At 41.1% G+C, this 17374-nt stretch overlaps 1 protein-coding gene across 1 annotated transcript in view; it reads left to right on the top strand.

Moving 5' to 3' along the window:
- DCDC1 (doublecortin domain containing 1) overlaps positions 1-17374 on the top strand; it is a 1658417-nt gene that overhangs the window by 939629 nt on the left and 701414 nt on the right. Inside the window, exon 17 of the mRNA XM_078683738.1 lies at positions 11893-12050. Coding sequence (XP_078539864.1) covers positions 11893-12050 — 158 coding nt within the window. The remainder of the gene's footprint in view (positions 1-11892; positions 12051-17374) is intronic.

The raw sequence follows: 17374 nt of genomic DNA, 5'->3' as shown, positions 1-17374 counted from the left end.
TGCAAAAACGGCGAGGGAAAAACAAGCACAAGTGATGGTAAAAACAATACTTAATACGGGCAAAAAACAGCGAGGGAAAAACAAGCACAAGTGATGGTAAAAACAATACTTAATACGGGCAAAAAACAGCGAGGGAAAAACAGGCACAAATGGTGGTCACAACAACACTTAATACGTGCAAAAACGGCGAGGGAAAAACAAGCACAAGTGATGGTAAAAACAATACTTAATACGGGCAAAAAACAGCGAGGGAAAAACAAGCACAAGTGATGGTAAAAACAATACTTAATACGGGCAAAAAACAGCGAGGGAAAAACAAGCACAAGTGATGGTCAAAACAGAACAGAGCAACGACGGCAGGGTCAGCCGGCAGCGCGGCTGGCAGCGAGGCAGAGGGCACAGCAGGGGGCACACGCAGCAGCTGGTGGCCGTGCGGCGCGGGGGTGTCCCACAAGTGGGACACCTCCTGCACTTTCCCAAAGGATACTGCACTCACGGGGATGCTTTTAGAAATTCTTTATTGCAGGCAAAACAAACGCGTTTCGGCAAGACGCCTTCCTCGGTGTTCAATGCACACTGAGTGAAACTGGTTTTAAACTTGTTCTACCGGGAGTAACAATAAAGAAAGAACTAAAGCGTCAGTTGTTAATTTAGACGCCATATTGGAAAGGTAAAATTCTTCCTGTTTGCATACAGTATTATACATAATTTATATAAAGAATAACCTCTCCTATTTCATAATTGTACAACATCATATTTACAGTCAATCCTGCCGTGTATCGGCACTTATCCTTTCATTTATTTAAATTACCGTTCTCTCTCATAACAGTCTATCTAACCCGTGTTCAATTTGTGATATCGCAACATTCAACAGAACACCATTCTTATTGAGAATTATGCTCAGTCTCCGCAATTCTCAAAAAGAATGTTGTCCTGTGTAGCATTTACATAGTTACAATAAAGTTTTGCCTATTCTTGGCGAAGAAAAGGTGCTTGCGGGAAGGAGCAGGTACATTGTCCCTTTCTGTTATTGAAAACGTATGTGGCAATCATTACGATATCACAAATATATATATATGTTTCCTGCTTCTCACCCACACGGCCACTCTCTTGTGGGCGGGTGCTGCTATCTCGCAGCGGCAAAACCACAAACAATTTTATAAACAAACAACCTTGCTGTCGCAAAGCCAATAGGGCACTCAGGAGTCTGGTACAAAGTTAATGTATTCCATCACCATTGCTGACAAAAGCGTTTTTGGCCACAACAGTTTTTGTCAATAAAGGCCCTCTGGCCGAAATGCCTTTGTCAGCAATGGTGATGGAATAAAGTAACTTTTTACCAGACACCTGAGTGCACTATTGGCTTTGCGACAGCAAAGTTTTTCGTATATATATATATATATATATATATATATCCTCGCTCCTGTTGCACCAATAACGACGGGGCTCTAACGGTGGGTGCCGCAACACGGTTGGTGCACCGTGCAATATTCCAGCTCCAAGAACTTCTCTCCCGGCCGAGAAAGAAGAGGCAGCACTCGCGGGGTGAGTTACAGTGTTATCTTTATTCCTTACAGACGCGTTTCGGGTCAAGCCCTTTGTCAATGTGATAACAAAAAACGCTACTTGGAAGTCATTATTTATGTGAAGCGCAATTTCCGGTGGAAATAGTAGAAGGACTACCCACTCATAATCCGCGGGCGCCATATTGGAATGTACCATGGCTCATTTAGCAAAATCGCATTTAAATCATTAAATACCATCAATTCATTGTGCCGTGAATACGATCCACGGCAAGATAGCAAAGGAATGTTCTACTCACTAGGCAACACTATATAAGGTGGGGTAAATTGCTGGAACATATACTACTAAAATGTGATAAACTGTTTTGATGATTACGAAATGTATACAAGTATAGGATTACGCTGTATATGTCCTAGCATTTGTTTTTACTCTACAGTAAGCATTGCTGCAATGTGGATATATCTGGTTTGCCGATTCACGGCACAATGAATTGATGGTATTTAATGATTTAAATGCGATTTTGCTAAATGAGCCATTGTACATTCCAATATGGCATATTCCACCGGAAATTGCGCTTCACATAAATAATGACTTCCAAGTAGCGTTTTTTGTTATCACATTGACAAAGGGCTTGACCCGAAACGCGTCTGTAAGGAATAAAGATAACACTGTAACTCACCCCGCGAGTGCTGCCTCTTCTTTCTCGGCCGGGAGAGAAGTTCTTGGAGCTGGAATATATATATATATATATATATATATATTGCCAACGCCAAGTCCCACGATCCTCGGGACTCGTTTTCAAGTAAAGAGCACTGAAAGTCAATACAGCGTGGTTTCGCCAAGTTGTTTAATGACAGAAACTTCTTGCAGTTAATTTAGTCAAGGTTACAAACGCGTTTCGGCGTTGCCGCCTTCGTCAGTGTAAACTCGCACTTTGTTTGTTTAGGGATTTAAATAAAACCATGATGACAACCTGTCACGTGTTCTAAAAGAATAAACATAAAAAACGGCACAGAACTTGTAATTACATCATTACTTGTGGCGGCCATCTTATAATAGGTTCAGTGTTATATTATCTCAATTATTCCGATATCACTTGGTACCATAATATTATACATTCGACAAATTCATGTACATAATTCCTATGATAATGATAATCAATTGATTGATTCCATCATTCGTATATATAATCTACTAGAGAGACATTACCTTAATATTATTTTCTTATTTATGAACCCGATAGATACCGAACCTGCAGGGCCTACCATTGAGCTTCTCATCATGTATGCCTGAATTCACTGAACATGTATGGTGAGAACGTCTATGATTATTAGGTACTGTTGAACAATCTGCACATAACTGTCGTCCATTAGTGACCAGGTCACAAGTTTTGTAACATACACACTTTTATGTATATTTATCTTAATTGTTAGTGTGACAATTCTAAACCTTAGTACTTATTTGTTTCTACCTAATGTTTACTTTACACGCACTTGGTTTCACTTGTTTTATACATTTTTTTGTAAACTCAGCCGTAACTTATCGTCTATGTCTATTGCTGAGGTTTAATGCTGTGACAACCATGGGAGAGTGACACACATATATATATGGTATAACTTTATTGCATGATTAATTAAAACCTTCGCAAACAAATAAAACATTAGTTCACAAAATACAGCTTCTCCTTTAAAAGATGTTAAAAGATTACAAATATGTTGTAGGTCATTAAAATTGCAAAGGAGTAAAAATCTATAGGTAAAATAGATCTTCTTAGTAAAAAAAGATAAGTCAGCATAGGGCTTGTTCTCATTGGCGGATCCACACCAAGAAATGATATTTGTGGAGAGAACGAGTCAATGAGCTCACAGCCAGGCCATACTGACTGCTTGGAGCTTAGCAACCAGGGAGGTATTCATAGGACTTAATCAAAGCGCTAGTAGAGATGGTTGTTGACCTTGACTCATAAGTACGATAGCATAGGATAAAGACCGATGATTTGGGGGTCTTCCCGACTTAGCTTAGCGTTCGCTTCCCTCATAACCCGAACAAGGCCTGCAGGAAAGACGGATGTTGCTGCCCTCAAAACAGGCCTTTACCGCTTCCCTACAAGATCGAACCTGACTTGCAATCAGGAGCTGTTTGAGAAACTGTCTCCTTTCCGCTCTCAAACCGTTGCAGATGCATAGTAGATGTATTATGTCTTCGTTTAAATTCTCACACAGTCTGCAGCAGTTGGTGGAGGTTGTGCGTATATATAGAAAAAATAGCAGAGCACTTGATGCAGTGAACAAGGCGGTACTCTGCCGAAACGCGTCTGGGTCCTAGTTGGAATAAAACACCTATGCCAATTACTCATGCAGTTGGTGCCTGTTTGTGTATGCTGTCAGGATGGATGTATATATATATATATTCACTGAAAAAACCATAGGTTATAGACCATATATAGTTAGGAATTAGCATTTAGAAAACCTTATTTTACTCACACAAAACCATTGAAATTCCATATATAGTTAGTTGCACTAACTATATATCGTGCACCCGCAATCCACTGCTGATCATGTCACATATTACATCATTCATGACATGGTCAGTGACATCACTGATGACATCACTGATGACATCTCAAATGACATCACTGATGACATCACTGATGACTACATCCAGTGACTGTATGTTTCTGTAAAGTTAAAATATGTCTTACATATTGAAGAATGAGTGGATGTATAAGTGTCTGGATGAAGGATTTAGTAGGTGCGTGACTGACTGTATGAGTGAGTGATTAAATGTGTCTCACTGAATGCATGGGTTAGTGACTAAACTGTCTTAATTTGTGCATCATTATGTCTGTTGTTCTGTAAACTGCTGCATGTGTTGATCATTAGCTATACGAGAGGCTATATGTGTTATTAATTGGTTTCCCAAGTATTTCTATGGGAGATTGAGTTTGTGTGGGGGTGGCTGGAAGGTGTGTGACTCTATGCATAGATGTGTGAGCAGTTTATTCACTAGGTGTATGAGTTCAAGAGTGCATGTGGAAACAGCTACATAGGCAGTTGACTGTGTGCATGAGTGTATTGATGAGTGAATGGATATCTCAATGCTACATGTCATAGTAAGTACATATGTAAAACACAGTACATTTGAGAGTTGGCATATATAAATAACTGTGCATGAGAGCCACTGAATGAGTGAGTGGTTGTATCGATCATTGTGAACTTGTATCAGGGATTGTATAAGAGAGTAAATATGTGTTAGTATATGTTTCAATAAGTAAGGTGTGTTTAACTGTATAGTTCAAGAAATGGAGGTGAGATTGTTTCTTTGCATGACTGACTGGGTGTGTGAGTAACTCCATGGATGAGTGGCAGTGTGTGAGTGTCTGTATACACTGAGTGTATCTAAGGTTATATCAGAGTCTGAAGAGGTTTATCGTATTAGCACAAGAATGATGTCAAATGAGATGTCATCAGTGATGTCATCAGTGATGTCATTTGAGATGTCATCAGTGATGTCATCAGTGATGTCACTGACCATGTCATGAATGATGTAATATGTGACATGATCAGCAGTGGATTGCGGGTGCACGATATATAGTTAGTGCAACTAACTATATATGGAATTTCAATGGTTTTGTGTGAGTAAAATAAGGTTTTCTAAATGCTAATTCCTAACTATATATGGTCTATAACCTATGGTTTTTTCAGTGAATTTTCAAGGTTTTGTAAATGCTAATTCCTAACTATATATGGTCTATAACCTATGGTTTTTTCTGTGAATTTCATTGGTTTTTTAACAGCTAATATCTGTAGCTGTAAAATGTATTCTTCTTTAAATCCAAAAATATATTTTATATGTTTATGAATAATTTTTTTTTTAAATATTTTTTTTTCTTCGTTCCCGCTTCGCGAATCGGGAAGCTTCCCGTTAGCTGACCTTGATGCCGCGAAATAGACCGCGAGCCGGTAAACGTTTCTTTACCGCAAGTGCCGCGTTAGAAAACAACATCGTGACGCCTCCCGTCCGCATGACGTTTCACGTTGTCGTGTGATACGTCATATGACGTGCTACGTTAGCGAACTGGAACGCGAAGCGAGTCGCAAAGCGCAGGTTTCTGGAAGCAAACCGGGAGGCCCTGCAAAGCGCTTAACGTAAACACAGCAAGTCATGTGACTTGGTAATAACACTTTTCATTGGTTCATTTCACTTTTGGTTTCCTAATGATGTAAGACTAGGTCATATAATCTAAAATGAACACTTTTGATTGGTTGAGAACTCTTGTTTTTCCCAAATGATGAAAATCCCTCCTTCTTTCCTCACTCTGACTTTCATCATTGTGAGAGAAAGACCCTTTGTGATCACTGAGCAATGGCTTCTTTAGTAGCTTCAGCTGGTGCTTCCCCACCACCTCCACCACATCCAAGGAAGAGTGGACCACCTGCTCAAGTTGTAATTCAACAAGAAGAAGAAGAAGAGGAACAGGAGGACGAGCACGAAGAGAGGCAGTTTTTGCCTGAGCAGCCCAGGACGTCTCACCGGAAAGAAAACTTCATTTGGCAATTTTTTAAAATTCCCAAAGGTCAGAAAAAAGTAAATGCAAGATACGTAACTTGCCTTATATGTCAAGATAGACTGTCCAGAGGGACCGACAAAAAATACAGTTTCGGAAACTACACAATGCATCGCCATATGACTAGGTGGCATCCTAACAACTACAGTGCTGCACAGTTTCGGAACGACCTAGATAATCTCCCTATTATGGCCAGAAGATCTGTTGTACCGGAAGTAACGGGACCAGAGGGCAGGGAGATGGTGCCAAATATACAAATGAGATTTGGTGATGTAAAACACATCTGCGCATTTTGCGATGGATTCATTTCCTACGGAGAAAAAAGCATCACTCTGATCAACAGAGCTATTGACTATCATATGCAAGTTTGTCCGAAACGCCCAAAATAATAAATACTTCTTTTTTTTGTTTTGTTGCTCCTGTTGAGCCCTTTACAATGAATCGTTTTCATTGCCCCCTCCAAGAAAAACCCCAAAAAATATAAAACTGTTCCGAAAAATTCAAAAACAGTAAAAAAATGTTCAGAAAAAAAAAAAAAAAGTTCTTTTCAGAACTACCTCCCCGTTATTAAAAAATTGGTACAATATTTGGAACTGTGCCAACCTCTATTTCTCTTAGTTCGCTTCCCAGTTCGCTCGCGGGTACGCGAACCGGAAGCGACCCAAAAACAGTAAGTATAAGGGAAGGAAACAGACACTTATGTTAAAAGAAAGACAGCTATAAGGGAGTAAACTAGAGATACCATTACCCGTAATCCACTGCTGATGATGTCACATATTACATCATTCATGACATGCTCAGTGACATCATCAGCAGAGGATTGCGGGTTTTTTGGCAACATGCCTTATCCACGGTTTAATAACGCTGCCTTTTGCTTTATATAAGTTTTCAAATTGTATGAAATATATACCAATAGGTCGTTATGAACCTTTAGGTAGTGCTTTTCTTCATGAGGTCTGGTCGCTTCCATACACATACAGATGTTTCAAAGATGATCAAGAAGTTTATCTGAATGGAGAGGAATGCACTGAGACGCCAGATCATTCACTAATGTGTAGGCACATACATTTACACGGTTCATGCAACAAACACCGACCAAATATGGCTTGCGTGTTGCAAGGCACGCCAGTTCCTGCTATCATCCCCACGTTCAAGTTGTTGGAAAATGGTAGTTATTTGATGCTCAATAATGAAGATTGTTCTGAGTTAATTAAAAGTATTCCTTTTATCGTAACAGTAAGTGAACGGGTTATTTGCTGCAGAAATGTTCTATTTCCTCCCACACATGAACATAGGGAGTTTTCAATCTGGCCACAAATACCAACCTTGAGACACGTTTCAACGGCATGGCAAGAATAAGAGCTCTTTTGTCTCAGAGAGAGGTGGCCTTGAGTTCGGCCCGTGAAACTTTCGTACTTCACATAGCGAACACCCATACAGAGGTGCAAAACCTTTTTCAATTAACATTTGCCTTTCAATTTCAGCAACATGTTTCCGACTATCTGTAACGCATCCTCCACAAAGTCCCTGGTGCACTTTTTTAAAGTTGTTACCAGTGGTCTCGTGACTTCATTTGAGAAAATCTTTGGAGTCATCCCTGCTTCCTTTCATTGTATTTTCTGCACTCTGGTTCGTGGATTGGCATTTTTACTTGCATTACCAGCGGACGCTCTTGTGCTTTTTTACATTTTTAAATATGGATGTCCCTCCTATGCAACCTCCGACCCTGCAGCTGCTGACACTGTTCCGCAATCGCATGCTAGAATATTATGGCACAATGCCGTTGGCGATATTAAGCACGGCATATGGATTATCTTTTCGGTTCTCCTACTTCACCTGTGTCCAGCCTGTATTTCACTGCCTGACCTGTGATTTCGATTGGGCCATTGATTTGTGTCTCTGCGGACCGGTTTCTCCTGACGTCGACTTTAATCAGCTGATGACTCCTATCATTACTCACGAGTTGGTTTGTCCTGGCGAAAGGATTATGGCTGTGGCATTGATGCATGGACTACTTGGTCCCTGGAATTTACTGGCGGCAGCACAGTCTTTCTTGGAACAGAGCTTTCTTGAAAACCCACCGAGCTGTCCTCTGATGGTGATAGAGGATCCGGTGCTGGGAGAGCACGTATGTTCTTTTCCGCTTTTAAATTGGATGGCTGAACTGTTTTCGGATGAAGACGGTGACTTCCTATTGGAGGCTGTTGCAGCTTATTTTGCATACACAGTTATGTCATAGACCTTTTTCATGTTTGATATGCTGAGTACTAGCATTTCATTGACAATTCATTGACTTATTTGTCAAGTTTTTATTATTTACCTTGCCTATTGGCTTAAGACTCGATAAAGTACTTGGCTGTTTTATTTTTCTTTAGCATTAAATTTTCCTAGTTTTTAATGCTTTACCTTGCGGACCGTCCACATATAAACTTGCAATCTGCTCTCATGAGATGGCACTTCTATTATCTTATTCAGTTCGTTTCCGGATCATGAGGAGGTGTCATCTAGGTCCTGGATATGTTTACACCGTGTTAAGTTAGCATGGGCTCATTACCGGTTTAAACGCCATTTTTCCTTTTTTGCAACTTCTGCACACGACACTTAGTTGTTGCTTTAGCTTTCCACCTAGTAGTTCATCGTGGTTTACATGAGAATAATATGTTATTGGTCTACTATCTGCTTTACTTGTTAAACTATATCTGTACAGCGAGTGCTAAAGTTTCAAGAACAACACGATGCAGAATTGTTATGAGGTCTGATCTCCACGACTTCATACTCATAACATAAGTGCAACTTCTGCCAATTCTGGGCATGAGGCGGGTTTTATATTGCTTTGCCGAACACACATACACAACAGTTGATGCGGTTCACATGAAGAGAGAGCTGGTGTATGCTGATGTGATTCCTTCAAATCTAAGACACTAAAGTATGGGCACGCCCTAAACCAACACAAAGAGACCTTCTTAGCAAATAATATAATATGTGTATTAGGGAGGGTGAGATATAAGCAGCCGCGGGCCGTGGAGGGAGTTACGATGGGGCAGGGAGGCGGGGAGGGGGAGAAGCAGGGTGGAGCCCTCTCTACCTTGCCCCTCCCCCTCCCCGCCTCCCTGCCCCACCGTAACTCCCTCCACGGCCCGCGGCTGCTTATAAGTGTTGCTAACTCTTATTCATTTACAGCATGTTAACATACTGTCACCATTCGCTTTTTATGTACTAGTAACTATGCTGGTAATTTTGCTACTGATAATATGTGTACTTGTATTCTCCACCCTGCTTCTCCCCCTCCCCGCCTCCCTGCCTCACCGTAACTCCCTCCACGGCCCGCGGCTGCTTATAAGTGTTGCTAACTCTTATTCATTTACAGCATGTTAACATACTATCACCATTCACTTTTTATGTACTAGTAACTATGCTGGTAATTTTGCTACTGATAATATGTGTACTTTTATTATCTAAGGTACTACGCCTGAGAAGACGGCATTAGTAAATAAACATTTCAAATACACATCTGTTCTTCTTAACTCCATGTTCTGGTTTCTAAGAAATCTATAACGACCGACTGTTCATGAGTTCCACGTATCCTGAGGTACTATAAGTTCATATTCTGGATTGTCTAAACATTGAGAGTTTGTTATATCCAATGTGACACTGTACCTAGCTTGCTAAATAGTTTTTGATTACTAACGTGAGTTTTGGGACACCCTAATTCGCCGAGGTTCCAATCCTCTGTCCACAGTTCTGTGTGAGAACAGAAACCCTGCGACAGGGGCACCCCCGACCCTTGCTGGAGCTTCATCACACTTGCGATACAACTCCAGCAATGCATTCGCCGAGGTTCCAATCCTCTGTCCACAGTTCTGTGTGAGAACAGAAACCCTGCGACAGGGGCACCCCCGACCCTTGCTGGAGCTTCATCACACTTGCGATACAACTCCAGCAATGCGCCACCTTTACGGCACAGATACATCACGCATCTGTGCTGTTTTTGCCCCATGATGCGCCGCATTGTAAATGCAGCACACCATAGGTGACGGAACAGCGGCACAGAATGACTAACACATCCCTGGTGATGCGCCAGTCATCATAAATGTATCCCTATGCTTCTTATCTTGTTAGAGATGAACCGCCATATGTATCATCAAAGTTATTTGCATTTCCTAAATAGCGAACTTTAAGGAATAAATAGCGATTCTTTACCATTCCTAGTTTGCGATGAGCTATTTGCTAATTAGCCGAATGTAGCCCAATGAAGCCCAATGTAGCCCAATGTAGCCCAAAGATGGCCGCCAGACACACAAAAAAACAAATGTAGCCCAAATATCAGCCAGATGTAGCCCAACTATAGCCCAGTGACAGAATGACCAATCAGCTTCGCAAACCTCCGTTACGCGAAGCGGAGCGCTGTTACAGATATATATCTTTTTTTGAACGTTAATTTCTCAAAATCCACTGGAGCACATATATTGAGACCTAGCAAAGGCACATCGGGCTACCAGTCCCTAATATTTTGCCAAGTTTCGTGCAAATCCATTCAGCCGTTCAATTATTATTATTATTATTTTTTTTTGCCCCGCGGGGCCCTTTTAAAACCTCCACATCAAACCTAGGGGGTCAGCGAGGATCTACTATGCCCCCTTATAGTTATTTCCCCCTTTGTTTTGACCTCCTCTTGTCTCTCGATCCTACCGAGAGACAAGATGGCGGCCGCTACGGACTGTTTGGAATGTTGACAGACGCCGGAGAACCAATCAGCTTCGCTTCACAAAGCTCCGTTGCGCGAAAAGTCCGCGAACCAGTGCGCTGCCCGGTCCGCTGTTACAGATATATATCTTTTTTTAAACGTTAATTTCTCAAAATCCACTGGAGCACATATATTGAGACCTACAAAAGGCACATCGGGCTACCAGTCCCTACAATTTTGCCAAGTTTCGTGCAAATCCATTCAGCCGTTCGGGCTAAAAGTGAGGCCAACCGCCCTATGGAAAACTCAATGTTAAAAACACGTTTTGGGACCCCCCTTTTTTCTCGGCCCCCACTGGACGAACCCCCCCCAAATTTTCAAGGGCTGCTCAGAAACAAAATGTGCCATTTTCCTGAAAATTTCAGCCAATTCCGTCCACAAACGCCAAAGTTATTAGACATAGAATTTTCAAAAAACCCATAGAGAAAAAATCCTAACTATATATACCTACTGGCGACCGCCAGTAGGTAATATGTATATATATATATATATATATATATATATATATATATATATATATATATATATATATATATATATATATATATATATATATATACGCACACAAGCACACACACACATATATATATTTATATATATGTATGCTGCTAGTCAGCATTGACAACTGTGAGAAATATATATATGTGTGTGTTTGTATAATACTTTTGAGGCTTAACTTTAATTGCTGCAGTGTGCACTCACCATGGTAACGTTGTCACCTAGAAAACCATTTTTCTATCAACAAATATGTGTATCTGTGTGTGTGTGTGTGTGTGTGTGTGTGTGCGCGTGTGTGCGCGATTGTGTGTTTGCATACAAGCATATACATAATCATAATATATATTCAGAAAAAAAAATTGTCGGGCATCTTGATCCTTTTAGCAAAATCTATGCATGTGTGCGCTATCAACTTTCATTTATTTCGCTCTTGTTGAAGGATGTTGACATTGATATGCAGAATTTGACATTTTCTATTCAACAGCTTTATTCATGGAAAGATAACCACGGATATTTTTTTAAACAATATGTAAATTATATATCACAACTTTATTTCTAGGGTTTGAAAAATAATGTCAACGACCCCAGTGGAAAGCACGTTTCGGGACCTTTAGACACCCATGTAATGCCCGGAGGGCCCCCCCGGAGGGATCTGCAGCCAGCAGTGGCACTGGTGAGGAGGCTGGAAGAGAAACATCCCAGGGCCTCTGCTCAAAGGTAAGACACTGACAGAACTGATATTTATTGTTCAATGACATTAGATGTTTTCCTTCAGTTTCATGTAAGATTGATTTCCCAGATACTATTGAAATATCTCAGAACCCCTCTGGCTTGCAAGCAAACATGAATATCTGACTAAAACTACAGAAAAGGGTGGCATTTATCTGAATTTTGAAAGACTGATGTTTGCTGTCAGTTAGCATGGGATGACGCTGCATCATACGGGAAAGTACATCTTGATAAAATAAAAGTCTAATCTGCTCTAGAGGTCACTTCATAAATTGTAATAAGTGAGATTTAAATTCAGCATGATGTAATCTTTGCATGATATACGTTTTATAATAAAATATACGTTTCACCTTTTCTATAGAGACCTCTCATGCGGTATGCAATGGTTATTTAATTTTTTGCCATTTTGGGATAAATATAAAAATTGCTTTTTACATCTCATTTAATGGCGATCACACTAATAACCGAATGTTGTCTTTCAGTTTGTATTGTAATTGTATTTATGTAGTATTTAAAATACTCCTCACGAGGGGCGGAAGCAGGTAAGTCAAGAGCAGTAGTGATTGGGCAAGGAGGAGGGGTAAAAAAAAAAGAAAAGGAAATTTCATGTAACTACCGGCTGCCGCCTCTCCTCAGTCCTCTTTGGTTGACGAAGGAAATACACATGCTCTCAGACTCCCCTAAGCCAATCACGACGCTGCTGTCAGCATGACAGTAGCATCGCTATTGGTCTGAGCGGCTGGTTCAGCACTCAGGCAGGTAGTGGGAGCTTGTGCATGTTCTTCGCCCGGCTGTACAATACAGCCAGGTGGAAAACATACTAAATGTGCATGTCTGTTTGGCCGGCCCAAGACTGTCTACCAAACCGTCATGCACACTTAGAAAGTGTCCACCACTCCTCCCCTGCTCTTTGGGCAACCCAGCCCTGCCCGGCCACACTTAACAGAAACACAACAAAGCCAGTACTGAAAAATAAAATGACAATAACATGCTGTTATTATCATTTTATTTTTCCTGTGGGGCTGTGCTGCTCCACCTTAGCGGAAGAGGCACCACTGGAGATAGCGCCATGTGATAGAAGGGTGTTGCATTGCACTGTGGTCTATGCGGGAAGCATTTCTGTGTCATGCATGAGCAAACAATGGCTTGTGGACAGTGAGAGATAGAACGCATGCATTTTACATTAGTTGATGGTTGTGAATGTTTGAGTGAGTCTCTTTGGGATCCACCCAGATGGCTGTCAGGGTATTATCAAGAAGACAAAGAGTGAGACTGACCTTAACCTTCGGTGAGGCTGCAGGAGCAATGGGGAACCACATTACCCTGCTGCCCCGTTTACTTTCAGCTTTGCTGACCTCAGTTCTTGAGAACTGTGTAAGTGGGGGGAAATGGATTAGGGAAGTATTGCTGGGCTCTTCTGCTTCAATTTTTCACCCAGGGAGTCCAAGACCAGTTGACTAGTGAAATGATGAACACAATTACTCTTTTATGAACAGTACTTCTACTGGAAAAGTATTATATATTTTTTTGTAATTGTGTGCACCTTGAAATCCTTCTTAGTACAACAATCTTTAAACAAGACTCTCTATAATATAAAGATAATAATCCTAATCTAGAACCAAGAGAAGTAAGTTGCCGATAACACTGCCCCTGATTGTTTATGTGTTATTTTGTAATTCTTACTGCCATTTTTAACTTAAGAGTTGAGCCTCTGCGAAAGAACTATTCCAAAAACTGCACGATTTAAGACATCACTGTGAGGTACGAACCCTGCGGTTACCTCACTCATGGTGAACTCCAGAAGCTGCCGCGTTCATTTCCCTTTACATAGTATCCACAATCTCTAATTATCACTACCTTAATTCGGAATCTGAGCTCCCTTACCCATGAAAGTACCTCACTACCAAGAGGAGGGGGATAAGACTGTAAAAGGATTCACAGTAAATTGCTTACTCCAAAGTTCCAGTTCCATTTATGTTACCAAAAATATGAAAATGTAAATGCTTCAAACACCCGTCAGCTCATGTATTCATTGTGTATGCATCACATATTTACTACTGCAAACAAGTGAAAGATTAAATACCTTAAGAACCACATGCGCCTACAACATGCGTAGAACCACTAACCGTAGTTAAACTCCACACAGAATCACTGCACGGACTGTAACCCAAAACACAGCTCCCCCACAAGCCAAGGAACAACATTGAACAAGAACTTCACCTGCTGGTGACGAATGTGTGGAACAATATTTCTTGGCACCAGAATACTAAATATCCTCAGTAATATACTTCTCTTCCATGCAAGGCCAGCAACCCAACTTACCTGTTCGTCATCTATATAGGACAAATGGAAAAGGCATGGCAGCCACCTTACATGAGATAAAACCGGAAGTGACCATTATTTTTAACAAATGAAAAGACTAGAGTGCATGTCAAACCTTTGTAATAATCTTCACTGGTACACTCAAAAGGCAATGGAAGTGACTTTAGTTCCTTATATGAACAGAACTAGAGTTACATATTAAAACACAGCACCAGTCTTTTACTATGCATCTACGAGTTACTACGACGCACGCATAGGATACAGATAGTTAGTGAATAGCAGGCATGCACTGTCGACATGCAGCCATTCAAAATTATATCTTTGTAGCTCATCTAAGAGCGGAGTAACCCTGAGTCAAAGACTAGGGAACAGCAGTCATAGTAAAAGCTATCTTAGAACTACCCAAGAGAGAGAGCGAAGCGACCTACAGAAGTGCACTGTTTATTTACTGCCAGAATAAAGGTCCAGTAAGGTCCAAGAAAAGAAATGTGGGTGTCTCATTGGCAAGCAGTGGAATATGGAAAACCTGGATTAATGCCCCATGTGGTCCATCCATGGGTGGCAGAGTTTACTTCATACACTGGTTACATGAATCCGTCTTGACAGAGGAGTGGTTTACAATAAACACTGATTTCGATTGCCCAATATGATTGTCGTATAGGGTCTACCCAGAAGCTACAGAGGGGCAACTCACCGGGCACATGATATTCAAGAAGCCATCTTAAATTATCTATTGAAGAGAACTTATTCAACAGTGGTAAAGAATAGCCTACAGGTATGCAACGAGCAAATGCAGCAATAGCTACTGCAGGGCAGTTCCACGGCCTATAGCCACTAGAGGCAGCCAGGGCCCACGGTTACAGTACAGCTTGCAAGCAGTTAAACAATGAGTCTAGCCAAAATGAGACAAACAAATGGAGTAAGTCACAGATAGAGAAGCTGTTGCCTAATGCCAAGCTCCTACACATAACATTCACCCTTTTATCAACAAGGATTAACTGTGGATTAACTGTGACAGGCAGATTTCAGACTTTACTGGCTAGCGTCCATCAAAGGATGTTCTGAGACATAATTCACTGGTTGGCACTAGATAGAGACGGTCAGGATTAATGCTCCGTAAAGGTCCACAGAGGAGTAACAGAGGTGCAGCCCATGGGATGCACTGGACACAGGCAGCCAGGATAAATGTTCAATATGATTCTCCCAAGATCAGGCCACAGGTACAGGCAGCCAGGATAAATGCTTTGTAGAGGTCCACCTATAAGTGAGGGTAGAGCAGCTCATAGTGTGCACAGGCTACAGAAAGCCTGGGTGATGAAGAGTAGGAGGAGGCACAAAACCGGTGTTTACTGGAAAAAGGGAGCCATGGTGCGCACTGCACGATGACAATACATTGGTGACCGTGGCAGCGCTACACGGTGTGTTAGGTGCACTCTACATTTTATATTTGGTATGGAAGGAATGTGACTAGTAAGCTAACGTAGATTAAAGAGAACCGACTAAAATGCGGATTCGTGTTAGAATAAGCGGTTCTGAATGCGACCCACGACCCAGCTTGACCCTGAGAGTCTTAAACTGGGTTTCATACCAGTTTATTTATAATTTAAAATCCTCATCCTGAGTTTAGGTTAGGGACGAACTTATAGTTCAGTGTGGGCAATCTATCCAGTACATTTCCTTTACAAATATTCTTTTTTTCAATTATAAAAAATTGCAATTGGTAGTACATGTGTATGCCCACCCCTTCCCAAAAGAAAGGTGCCATAACATTTTAGCCAGGCGATAGTTTGCTTCAAGGGACCCCAGTTTCATAGTGTATTGACTTTTACTGCTCGAAGATGCTTTTTCTGTCCCAAAATGTTCCTGGCACCGGAAATGATCATGGAGAGGAGAGGCAGTAGATATAGAGTAGTCGGGTCAAATCAGAAACCTTCAAGACTTCAAGAAGGCTACCTTTTTCAGATTTCACTCGCCTACACAGAGCTGATAAAAATGCACCCCTAACATGAAAAGTGATGCCTGCAAAGTAATCGATGACACACCTATGTTAATCGATACCCAATACTGAATCAGAATAAAGTTTCCATTATGACAAACAAAGGCAATGTAGAATTCAGCATGTATATTTGGTACCCACATATAGGGTATTGTTAAACCCCCAAATTGCCTGCTAAAATCGGAAACGATGTTGAAAGAATGTTAACAGAAGAAAGTGGAGGGACAATAAGTATGTCTCTGCAATCACTTTGAGCAGGGGTAATATGTATGTCTTTATATCCACTGTAACCAGTGGTAAATTTGTAAATAAATAAGTGCTGGAGCTGTCGTCAGGAAGCAGCTTGCACAAGCCCATTTCTCCTGTTAGCGCTACCTAAAATAGAACCAAATACTCACCCTGAAAGCAGGGAGAGGATGTGGTGTAATGGCCAGAGCTGCAGACTTCAGAGCGGGGAAACTCGGTTCGCGTCTTGGCATCGGCTGAACATCCTGTGATTCTGGGCAAATCACTTTATCTCCCTGTAAATTCATGTGTCTTTAACTGGTGGTCATGAAAAGCGCTGGTGTTGATGATTAAATGCTGGTGCTGAGCACCAGAAACCACAGGCTCAAATTAAGCACTGACTGTAGCAAGTTTTCATCTTGCATTTAATGCGCGATAATTCAGAAACAAAATGGAGACTTTGCAAAGCATGACCTGTCACCTCATTTTTTTGTAGGTCTGACATCGAGATAGTTTCAATACAGCTTTAGCTGTCTCTCCATCCTCATGTTTTCATTAAAAAATCTTATATGCACTTACCTCTACACAGGGACTTTCAGTCACCCATTTTCATCCATTGGTCTATGCAAGTGTCAGCCACATTTTCCTTCCACTCACCACAGCAGTCAGCATGGCTAACGTGCCAGCCTACTTTTGCTATTGTCTTTTTTTGCTTTGGACGTTGGCCTCTTGGTTATGCACCTACACGTGTGCTTAATAATTAGTCTGC

Source organism: Lissotriton helveticus, chromosome 3_1 (assembly GCF_964261635.1).
Source record: "Lissotriton helveticus chromosome 3_1, aLisHel1.1, whole genome shotgun sequence".
Classification (NCBI taxonomy): Eukaryota; Metazoa; Chordata; class Amphibia; order Caudata; family Salamandridae; genus Lissotriton; species Lissotriton helveticus.
The sequence above is the reverse complement of the archived record's forward strand: the minus strand, read 5'-3'. Positions and strand labels throughout refer to the sequence as shown.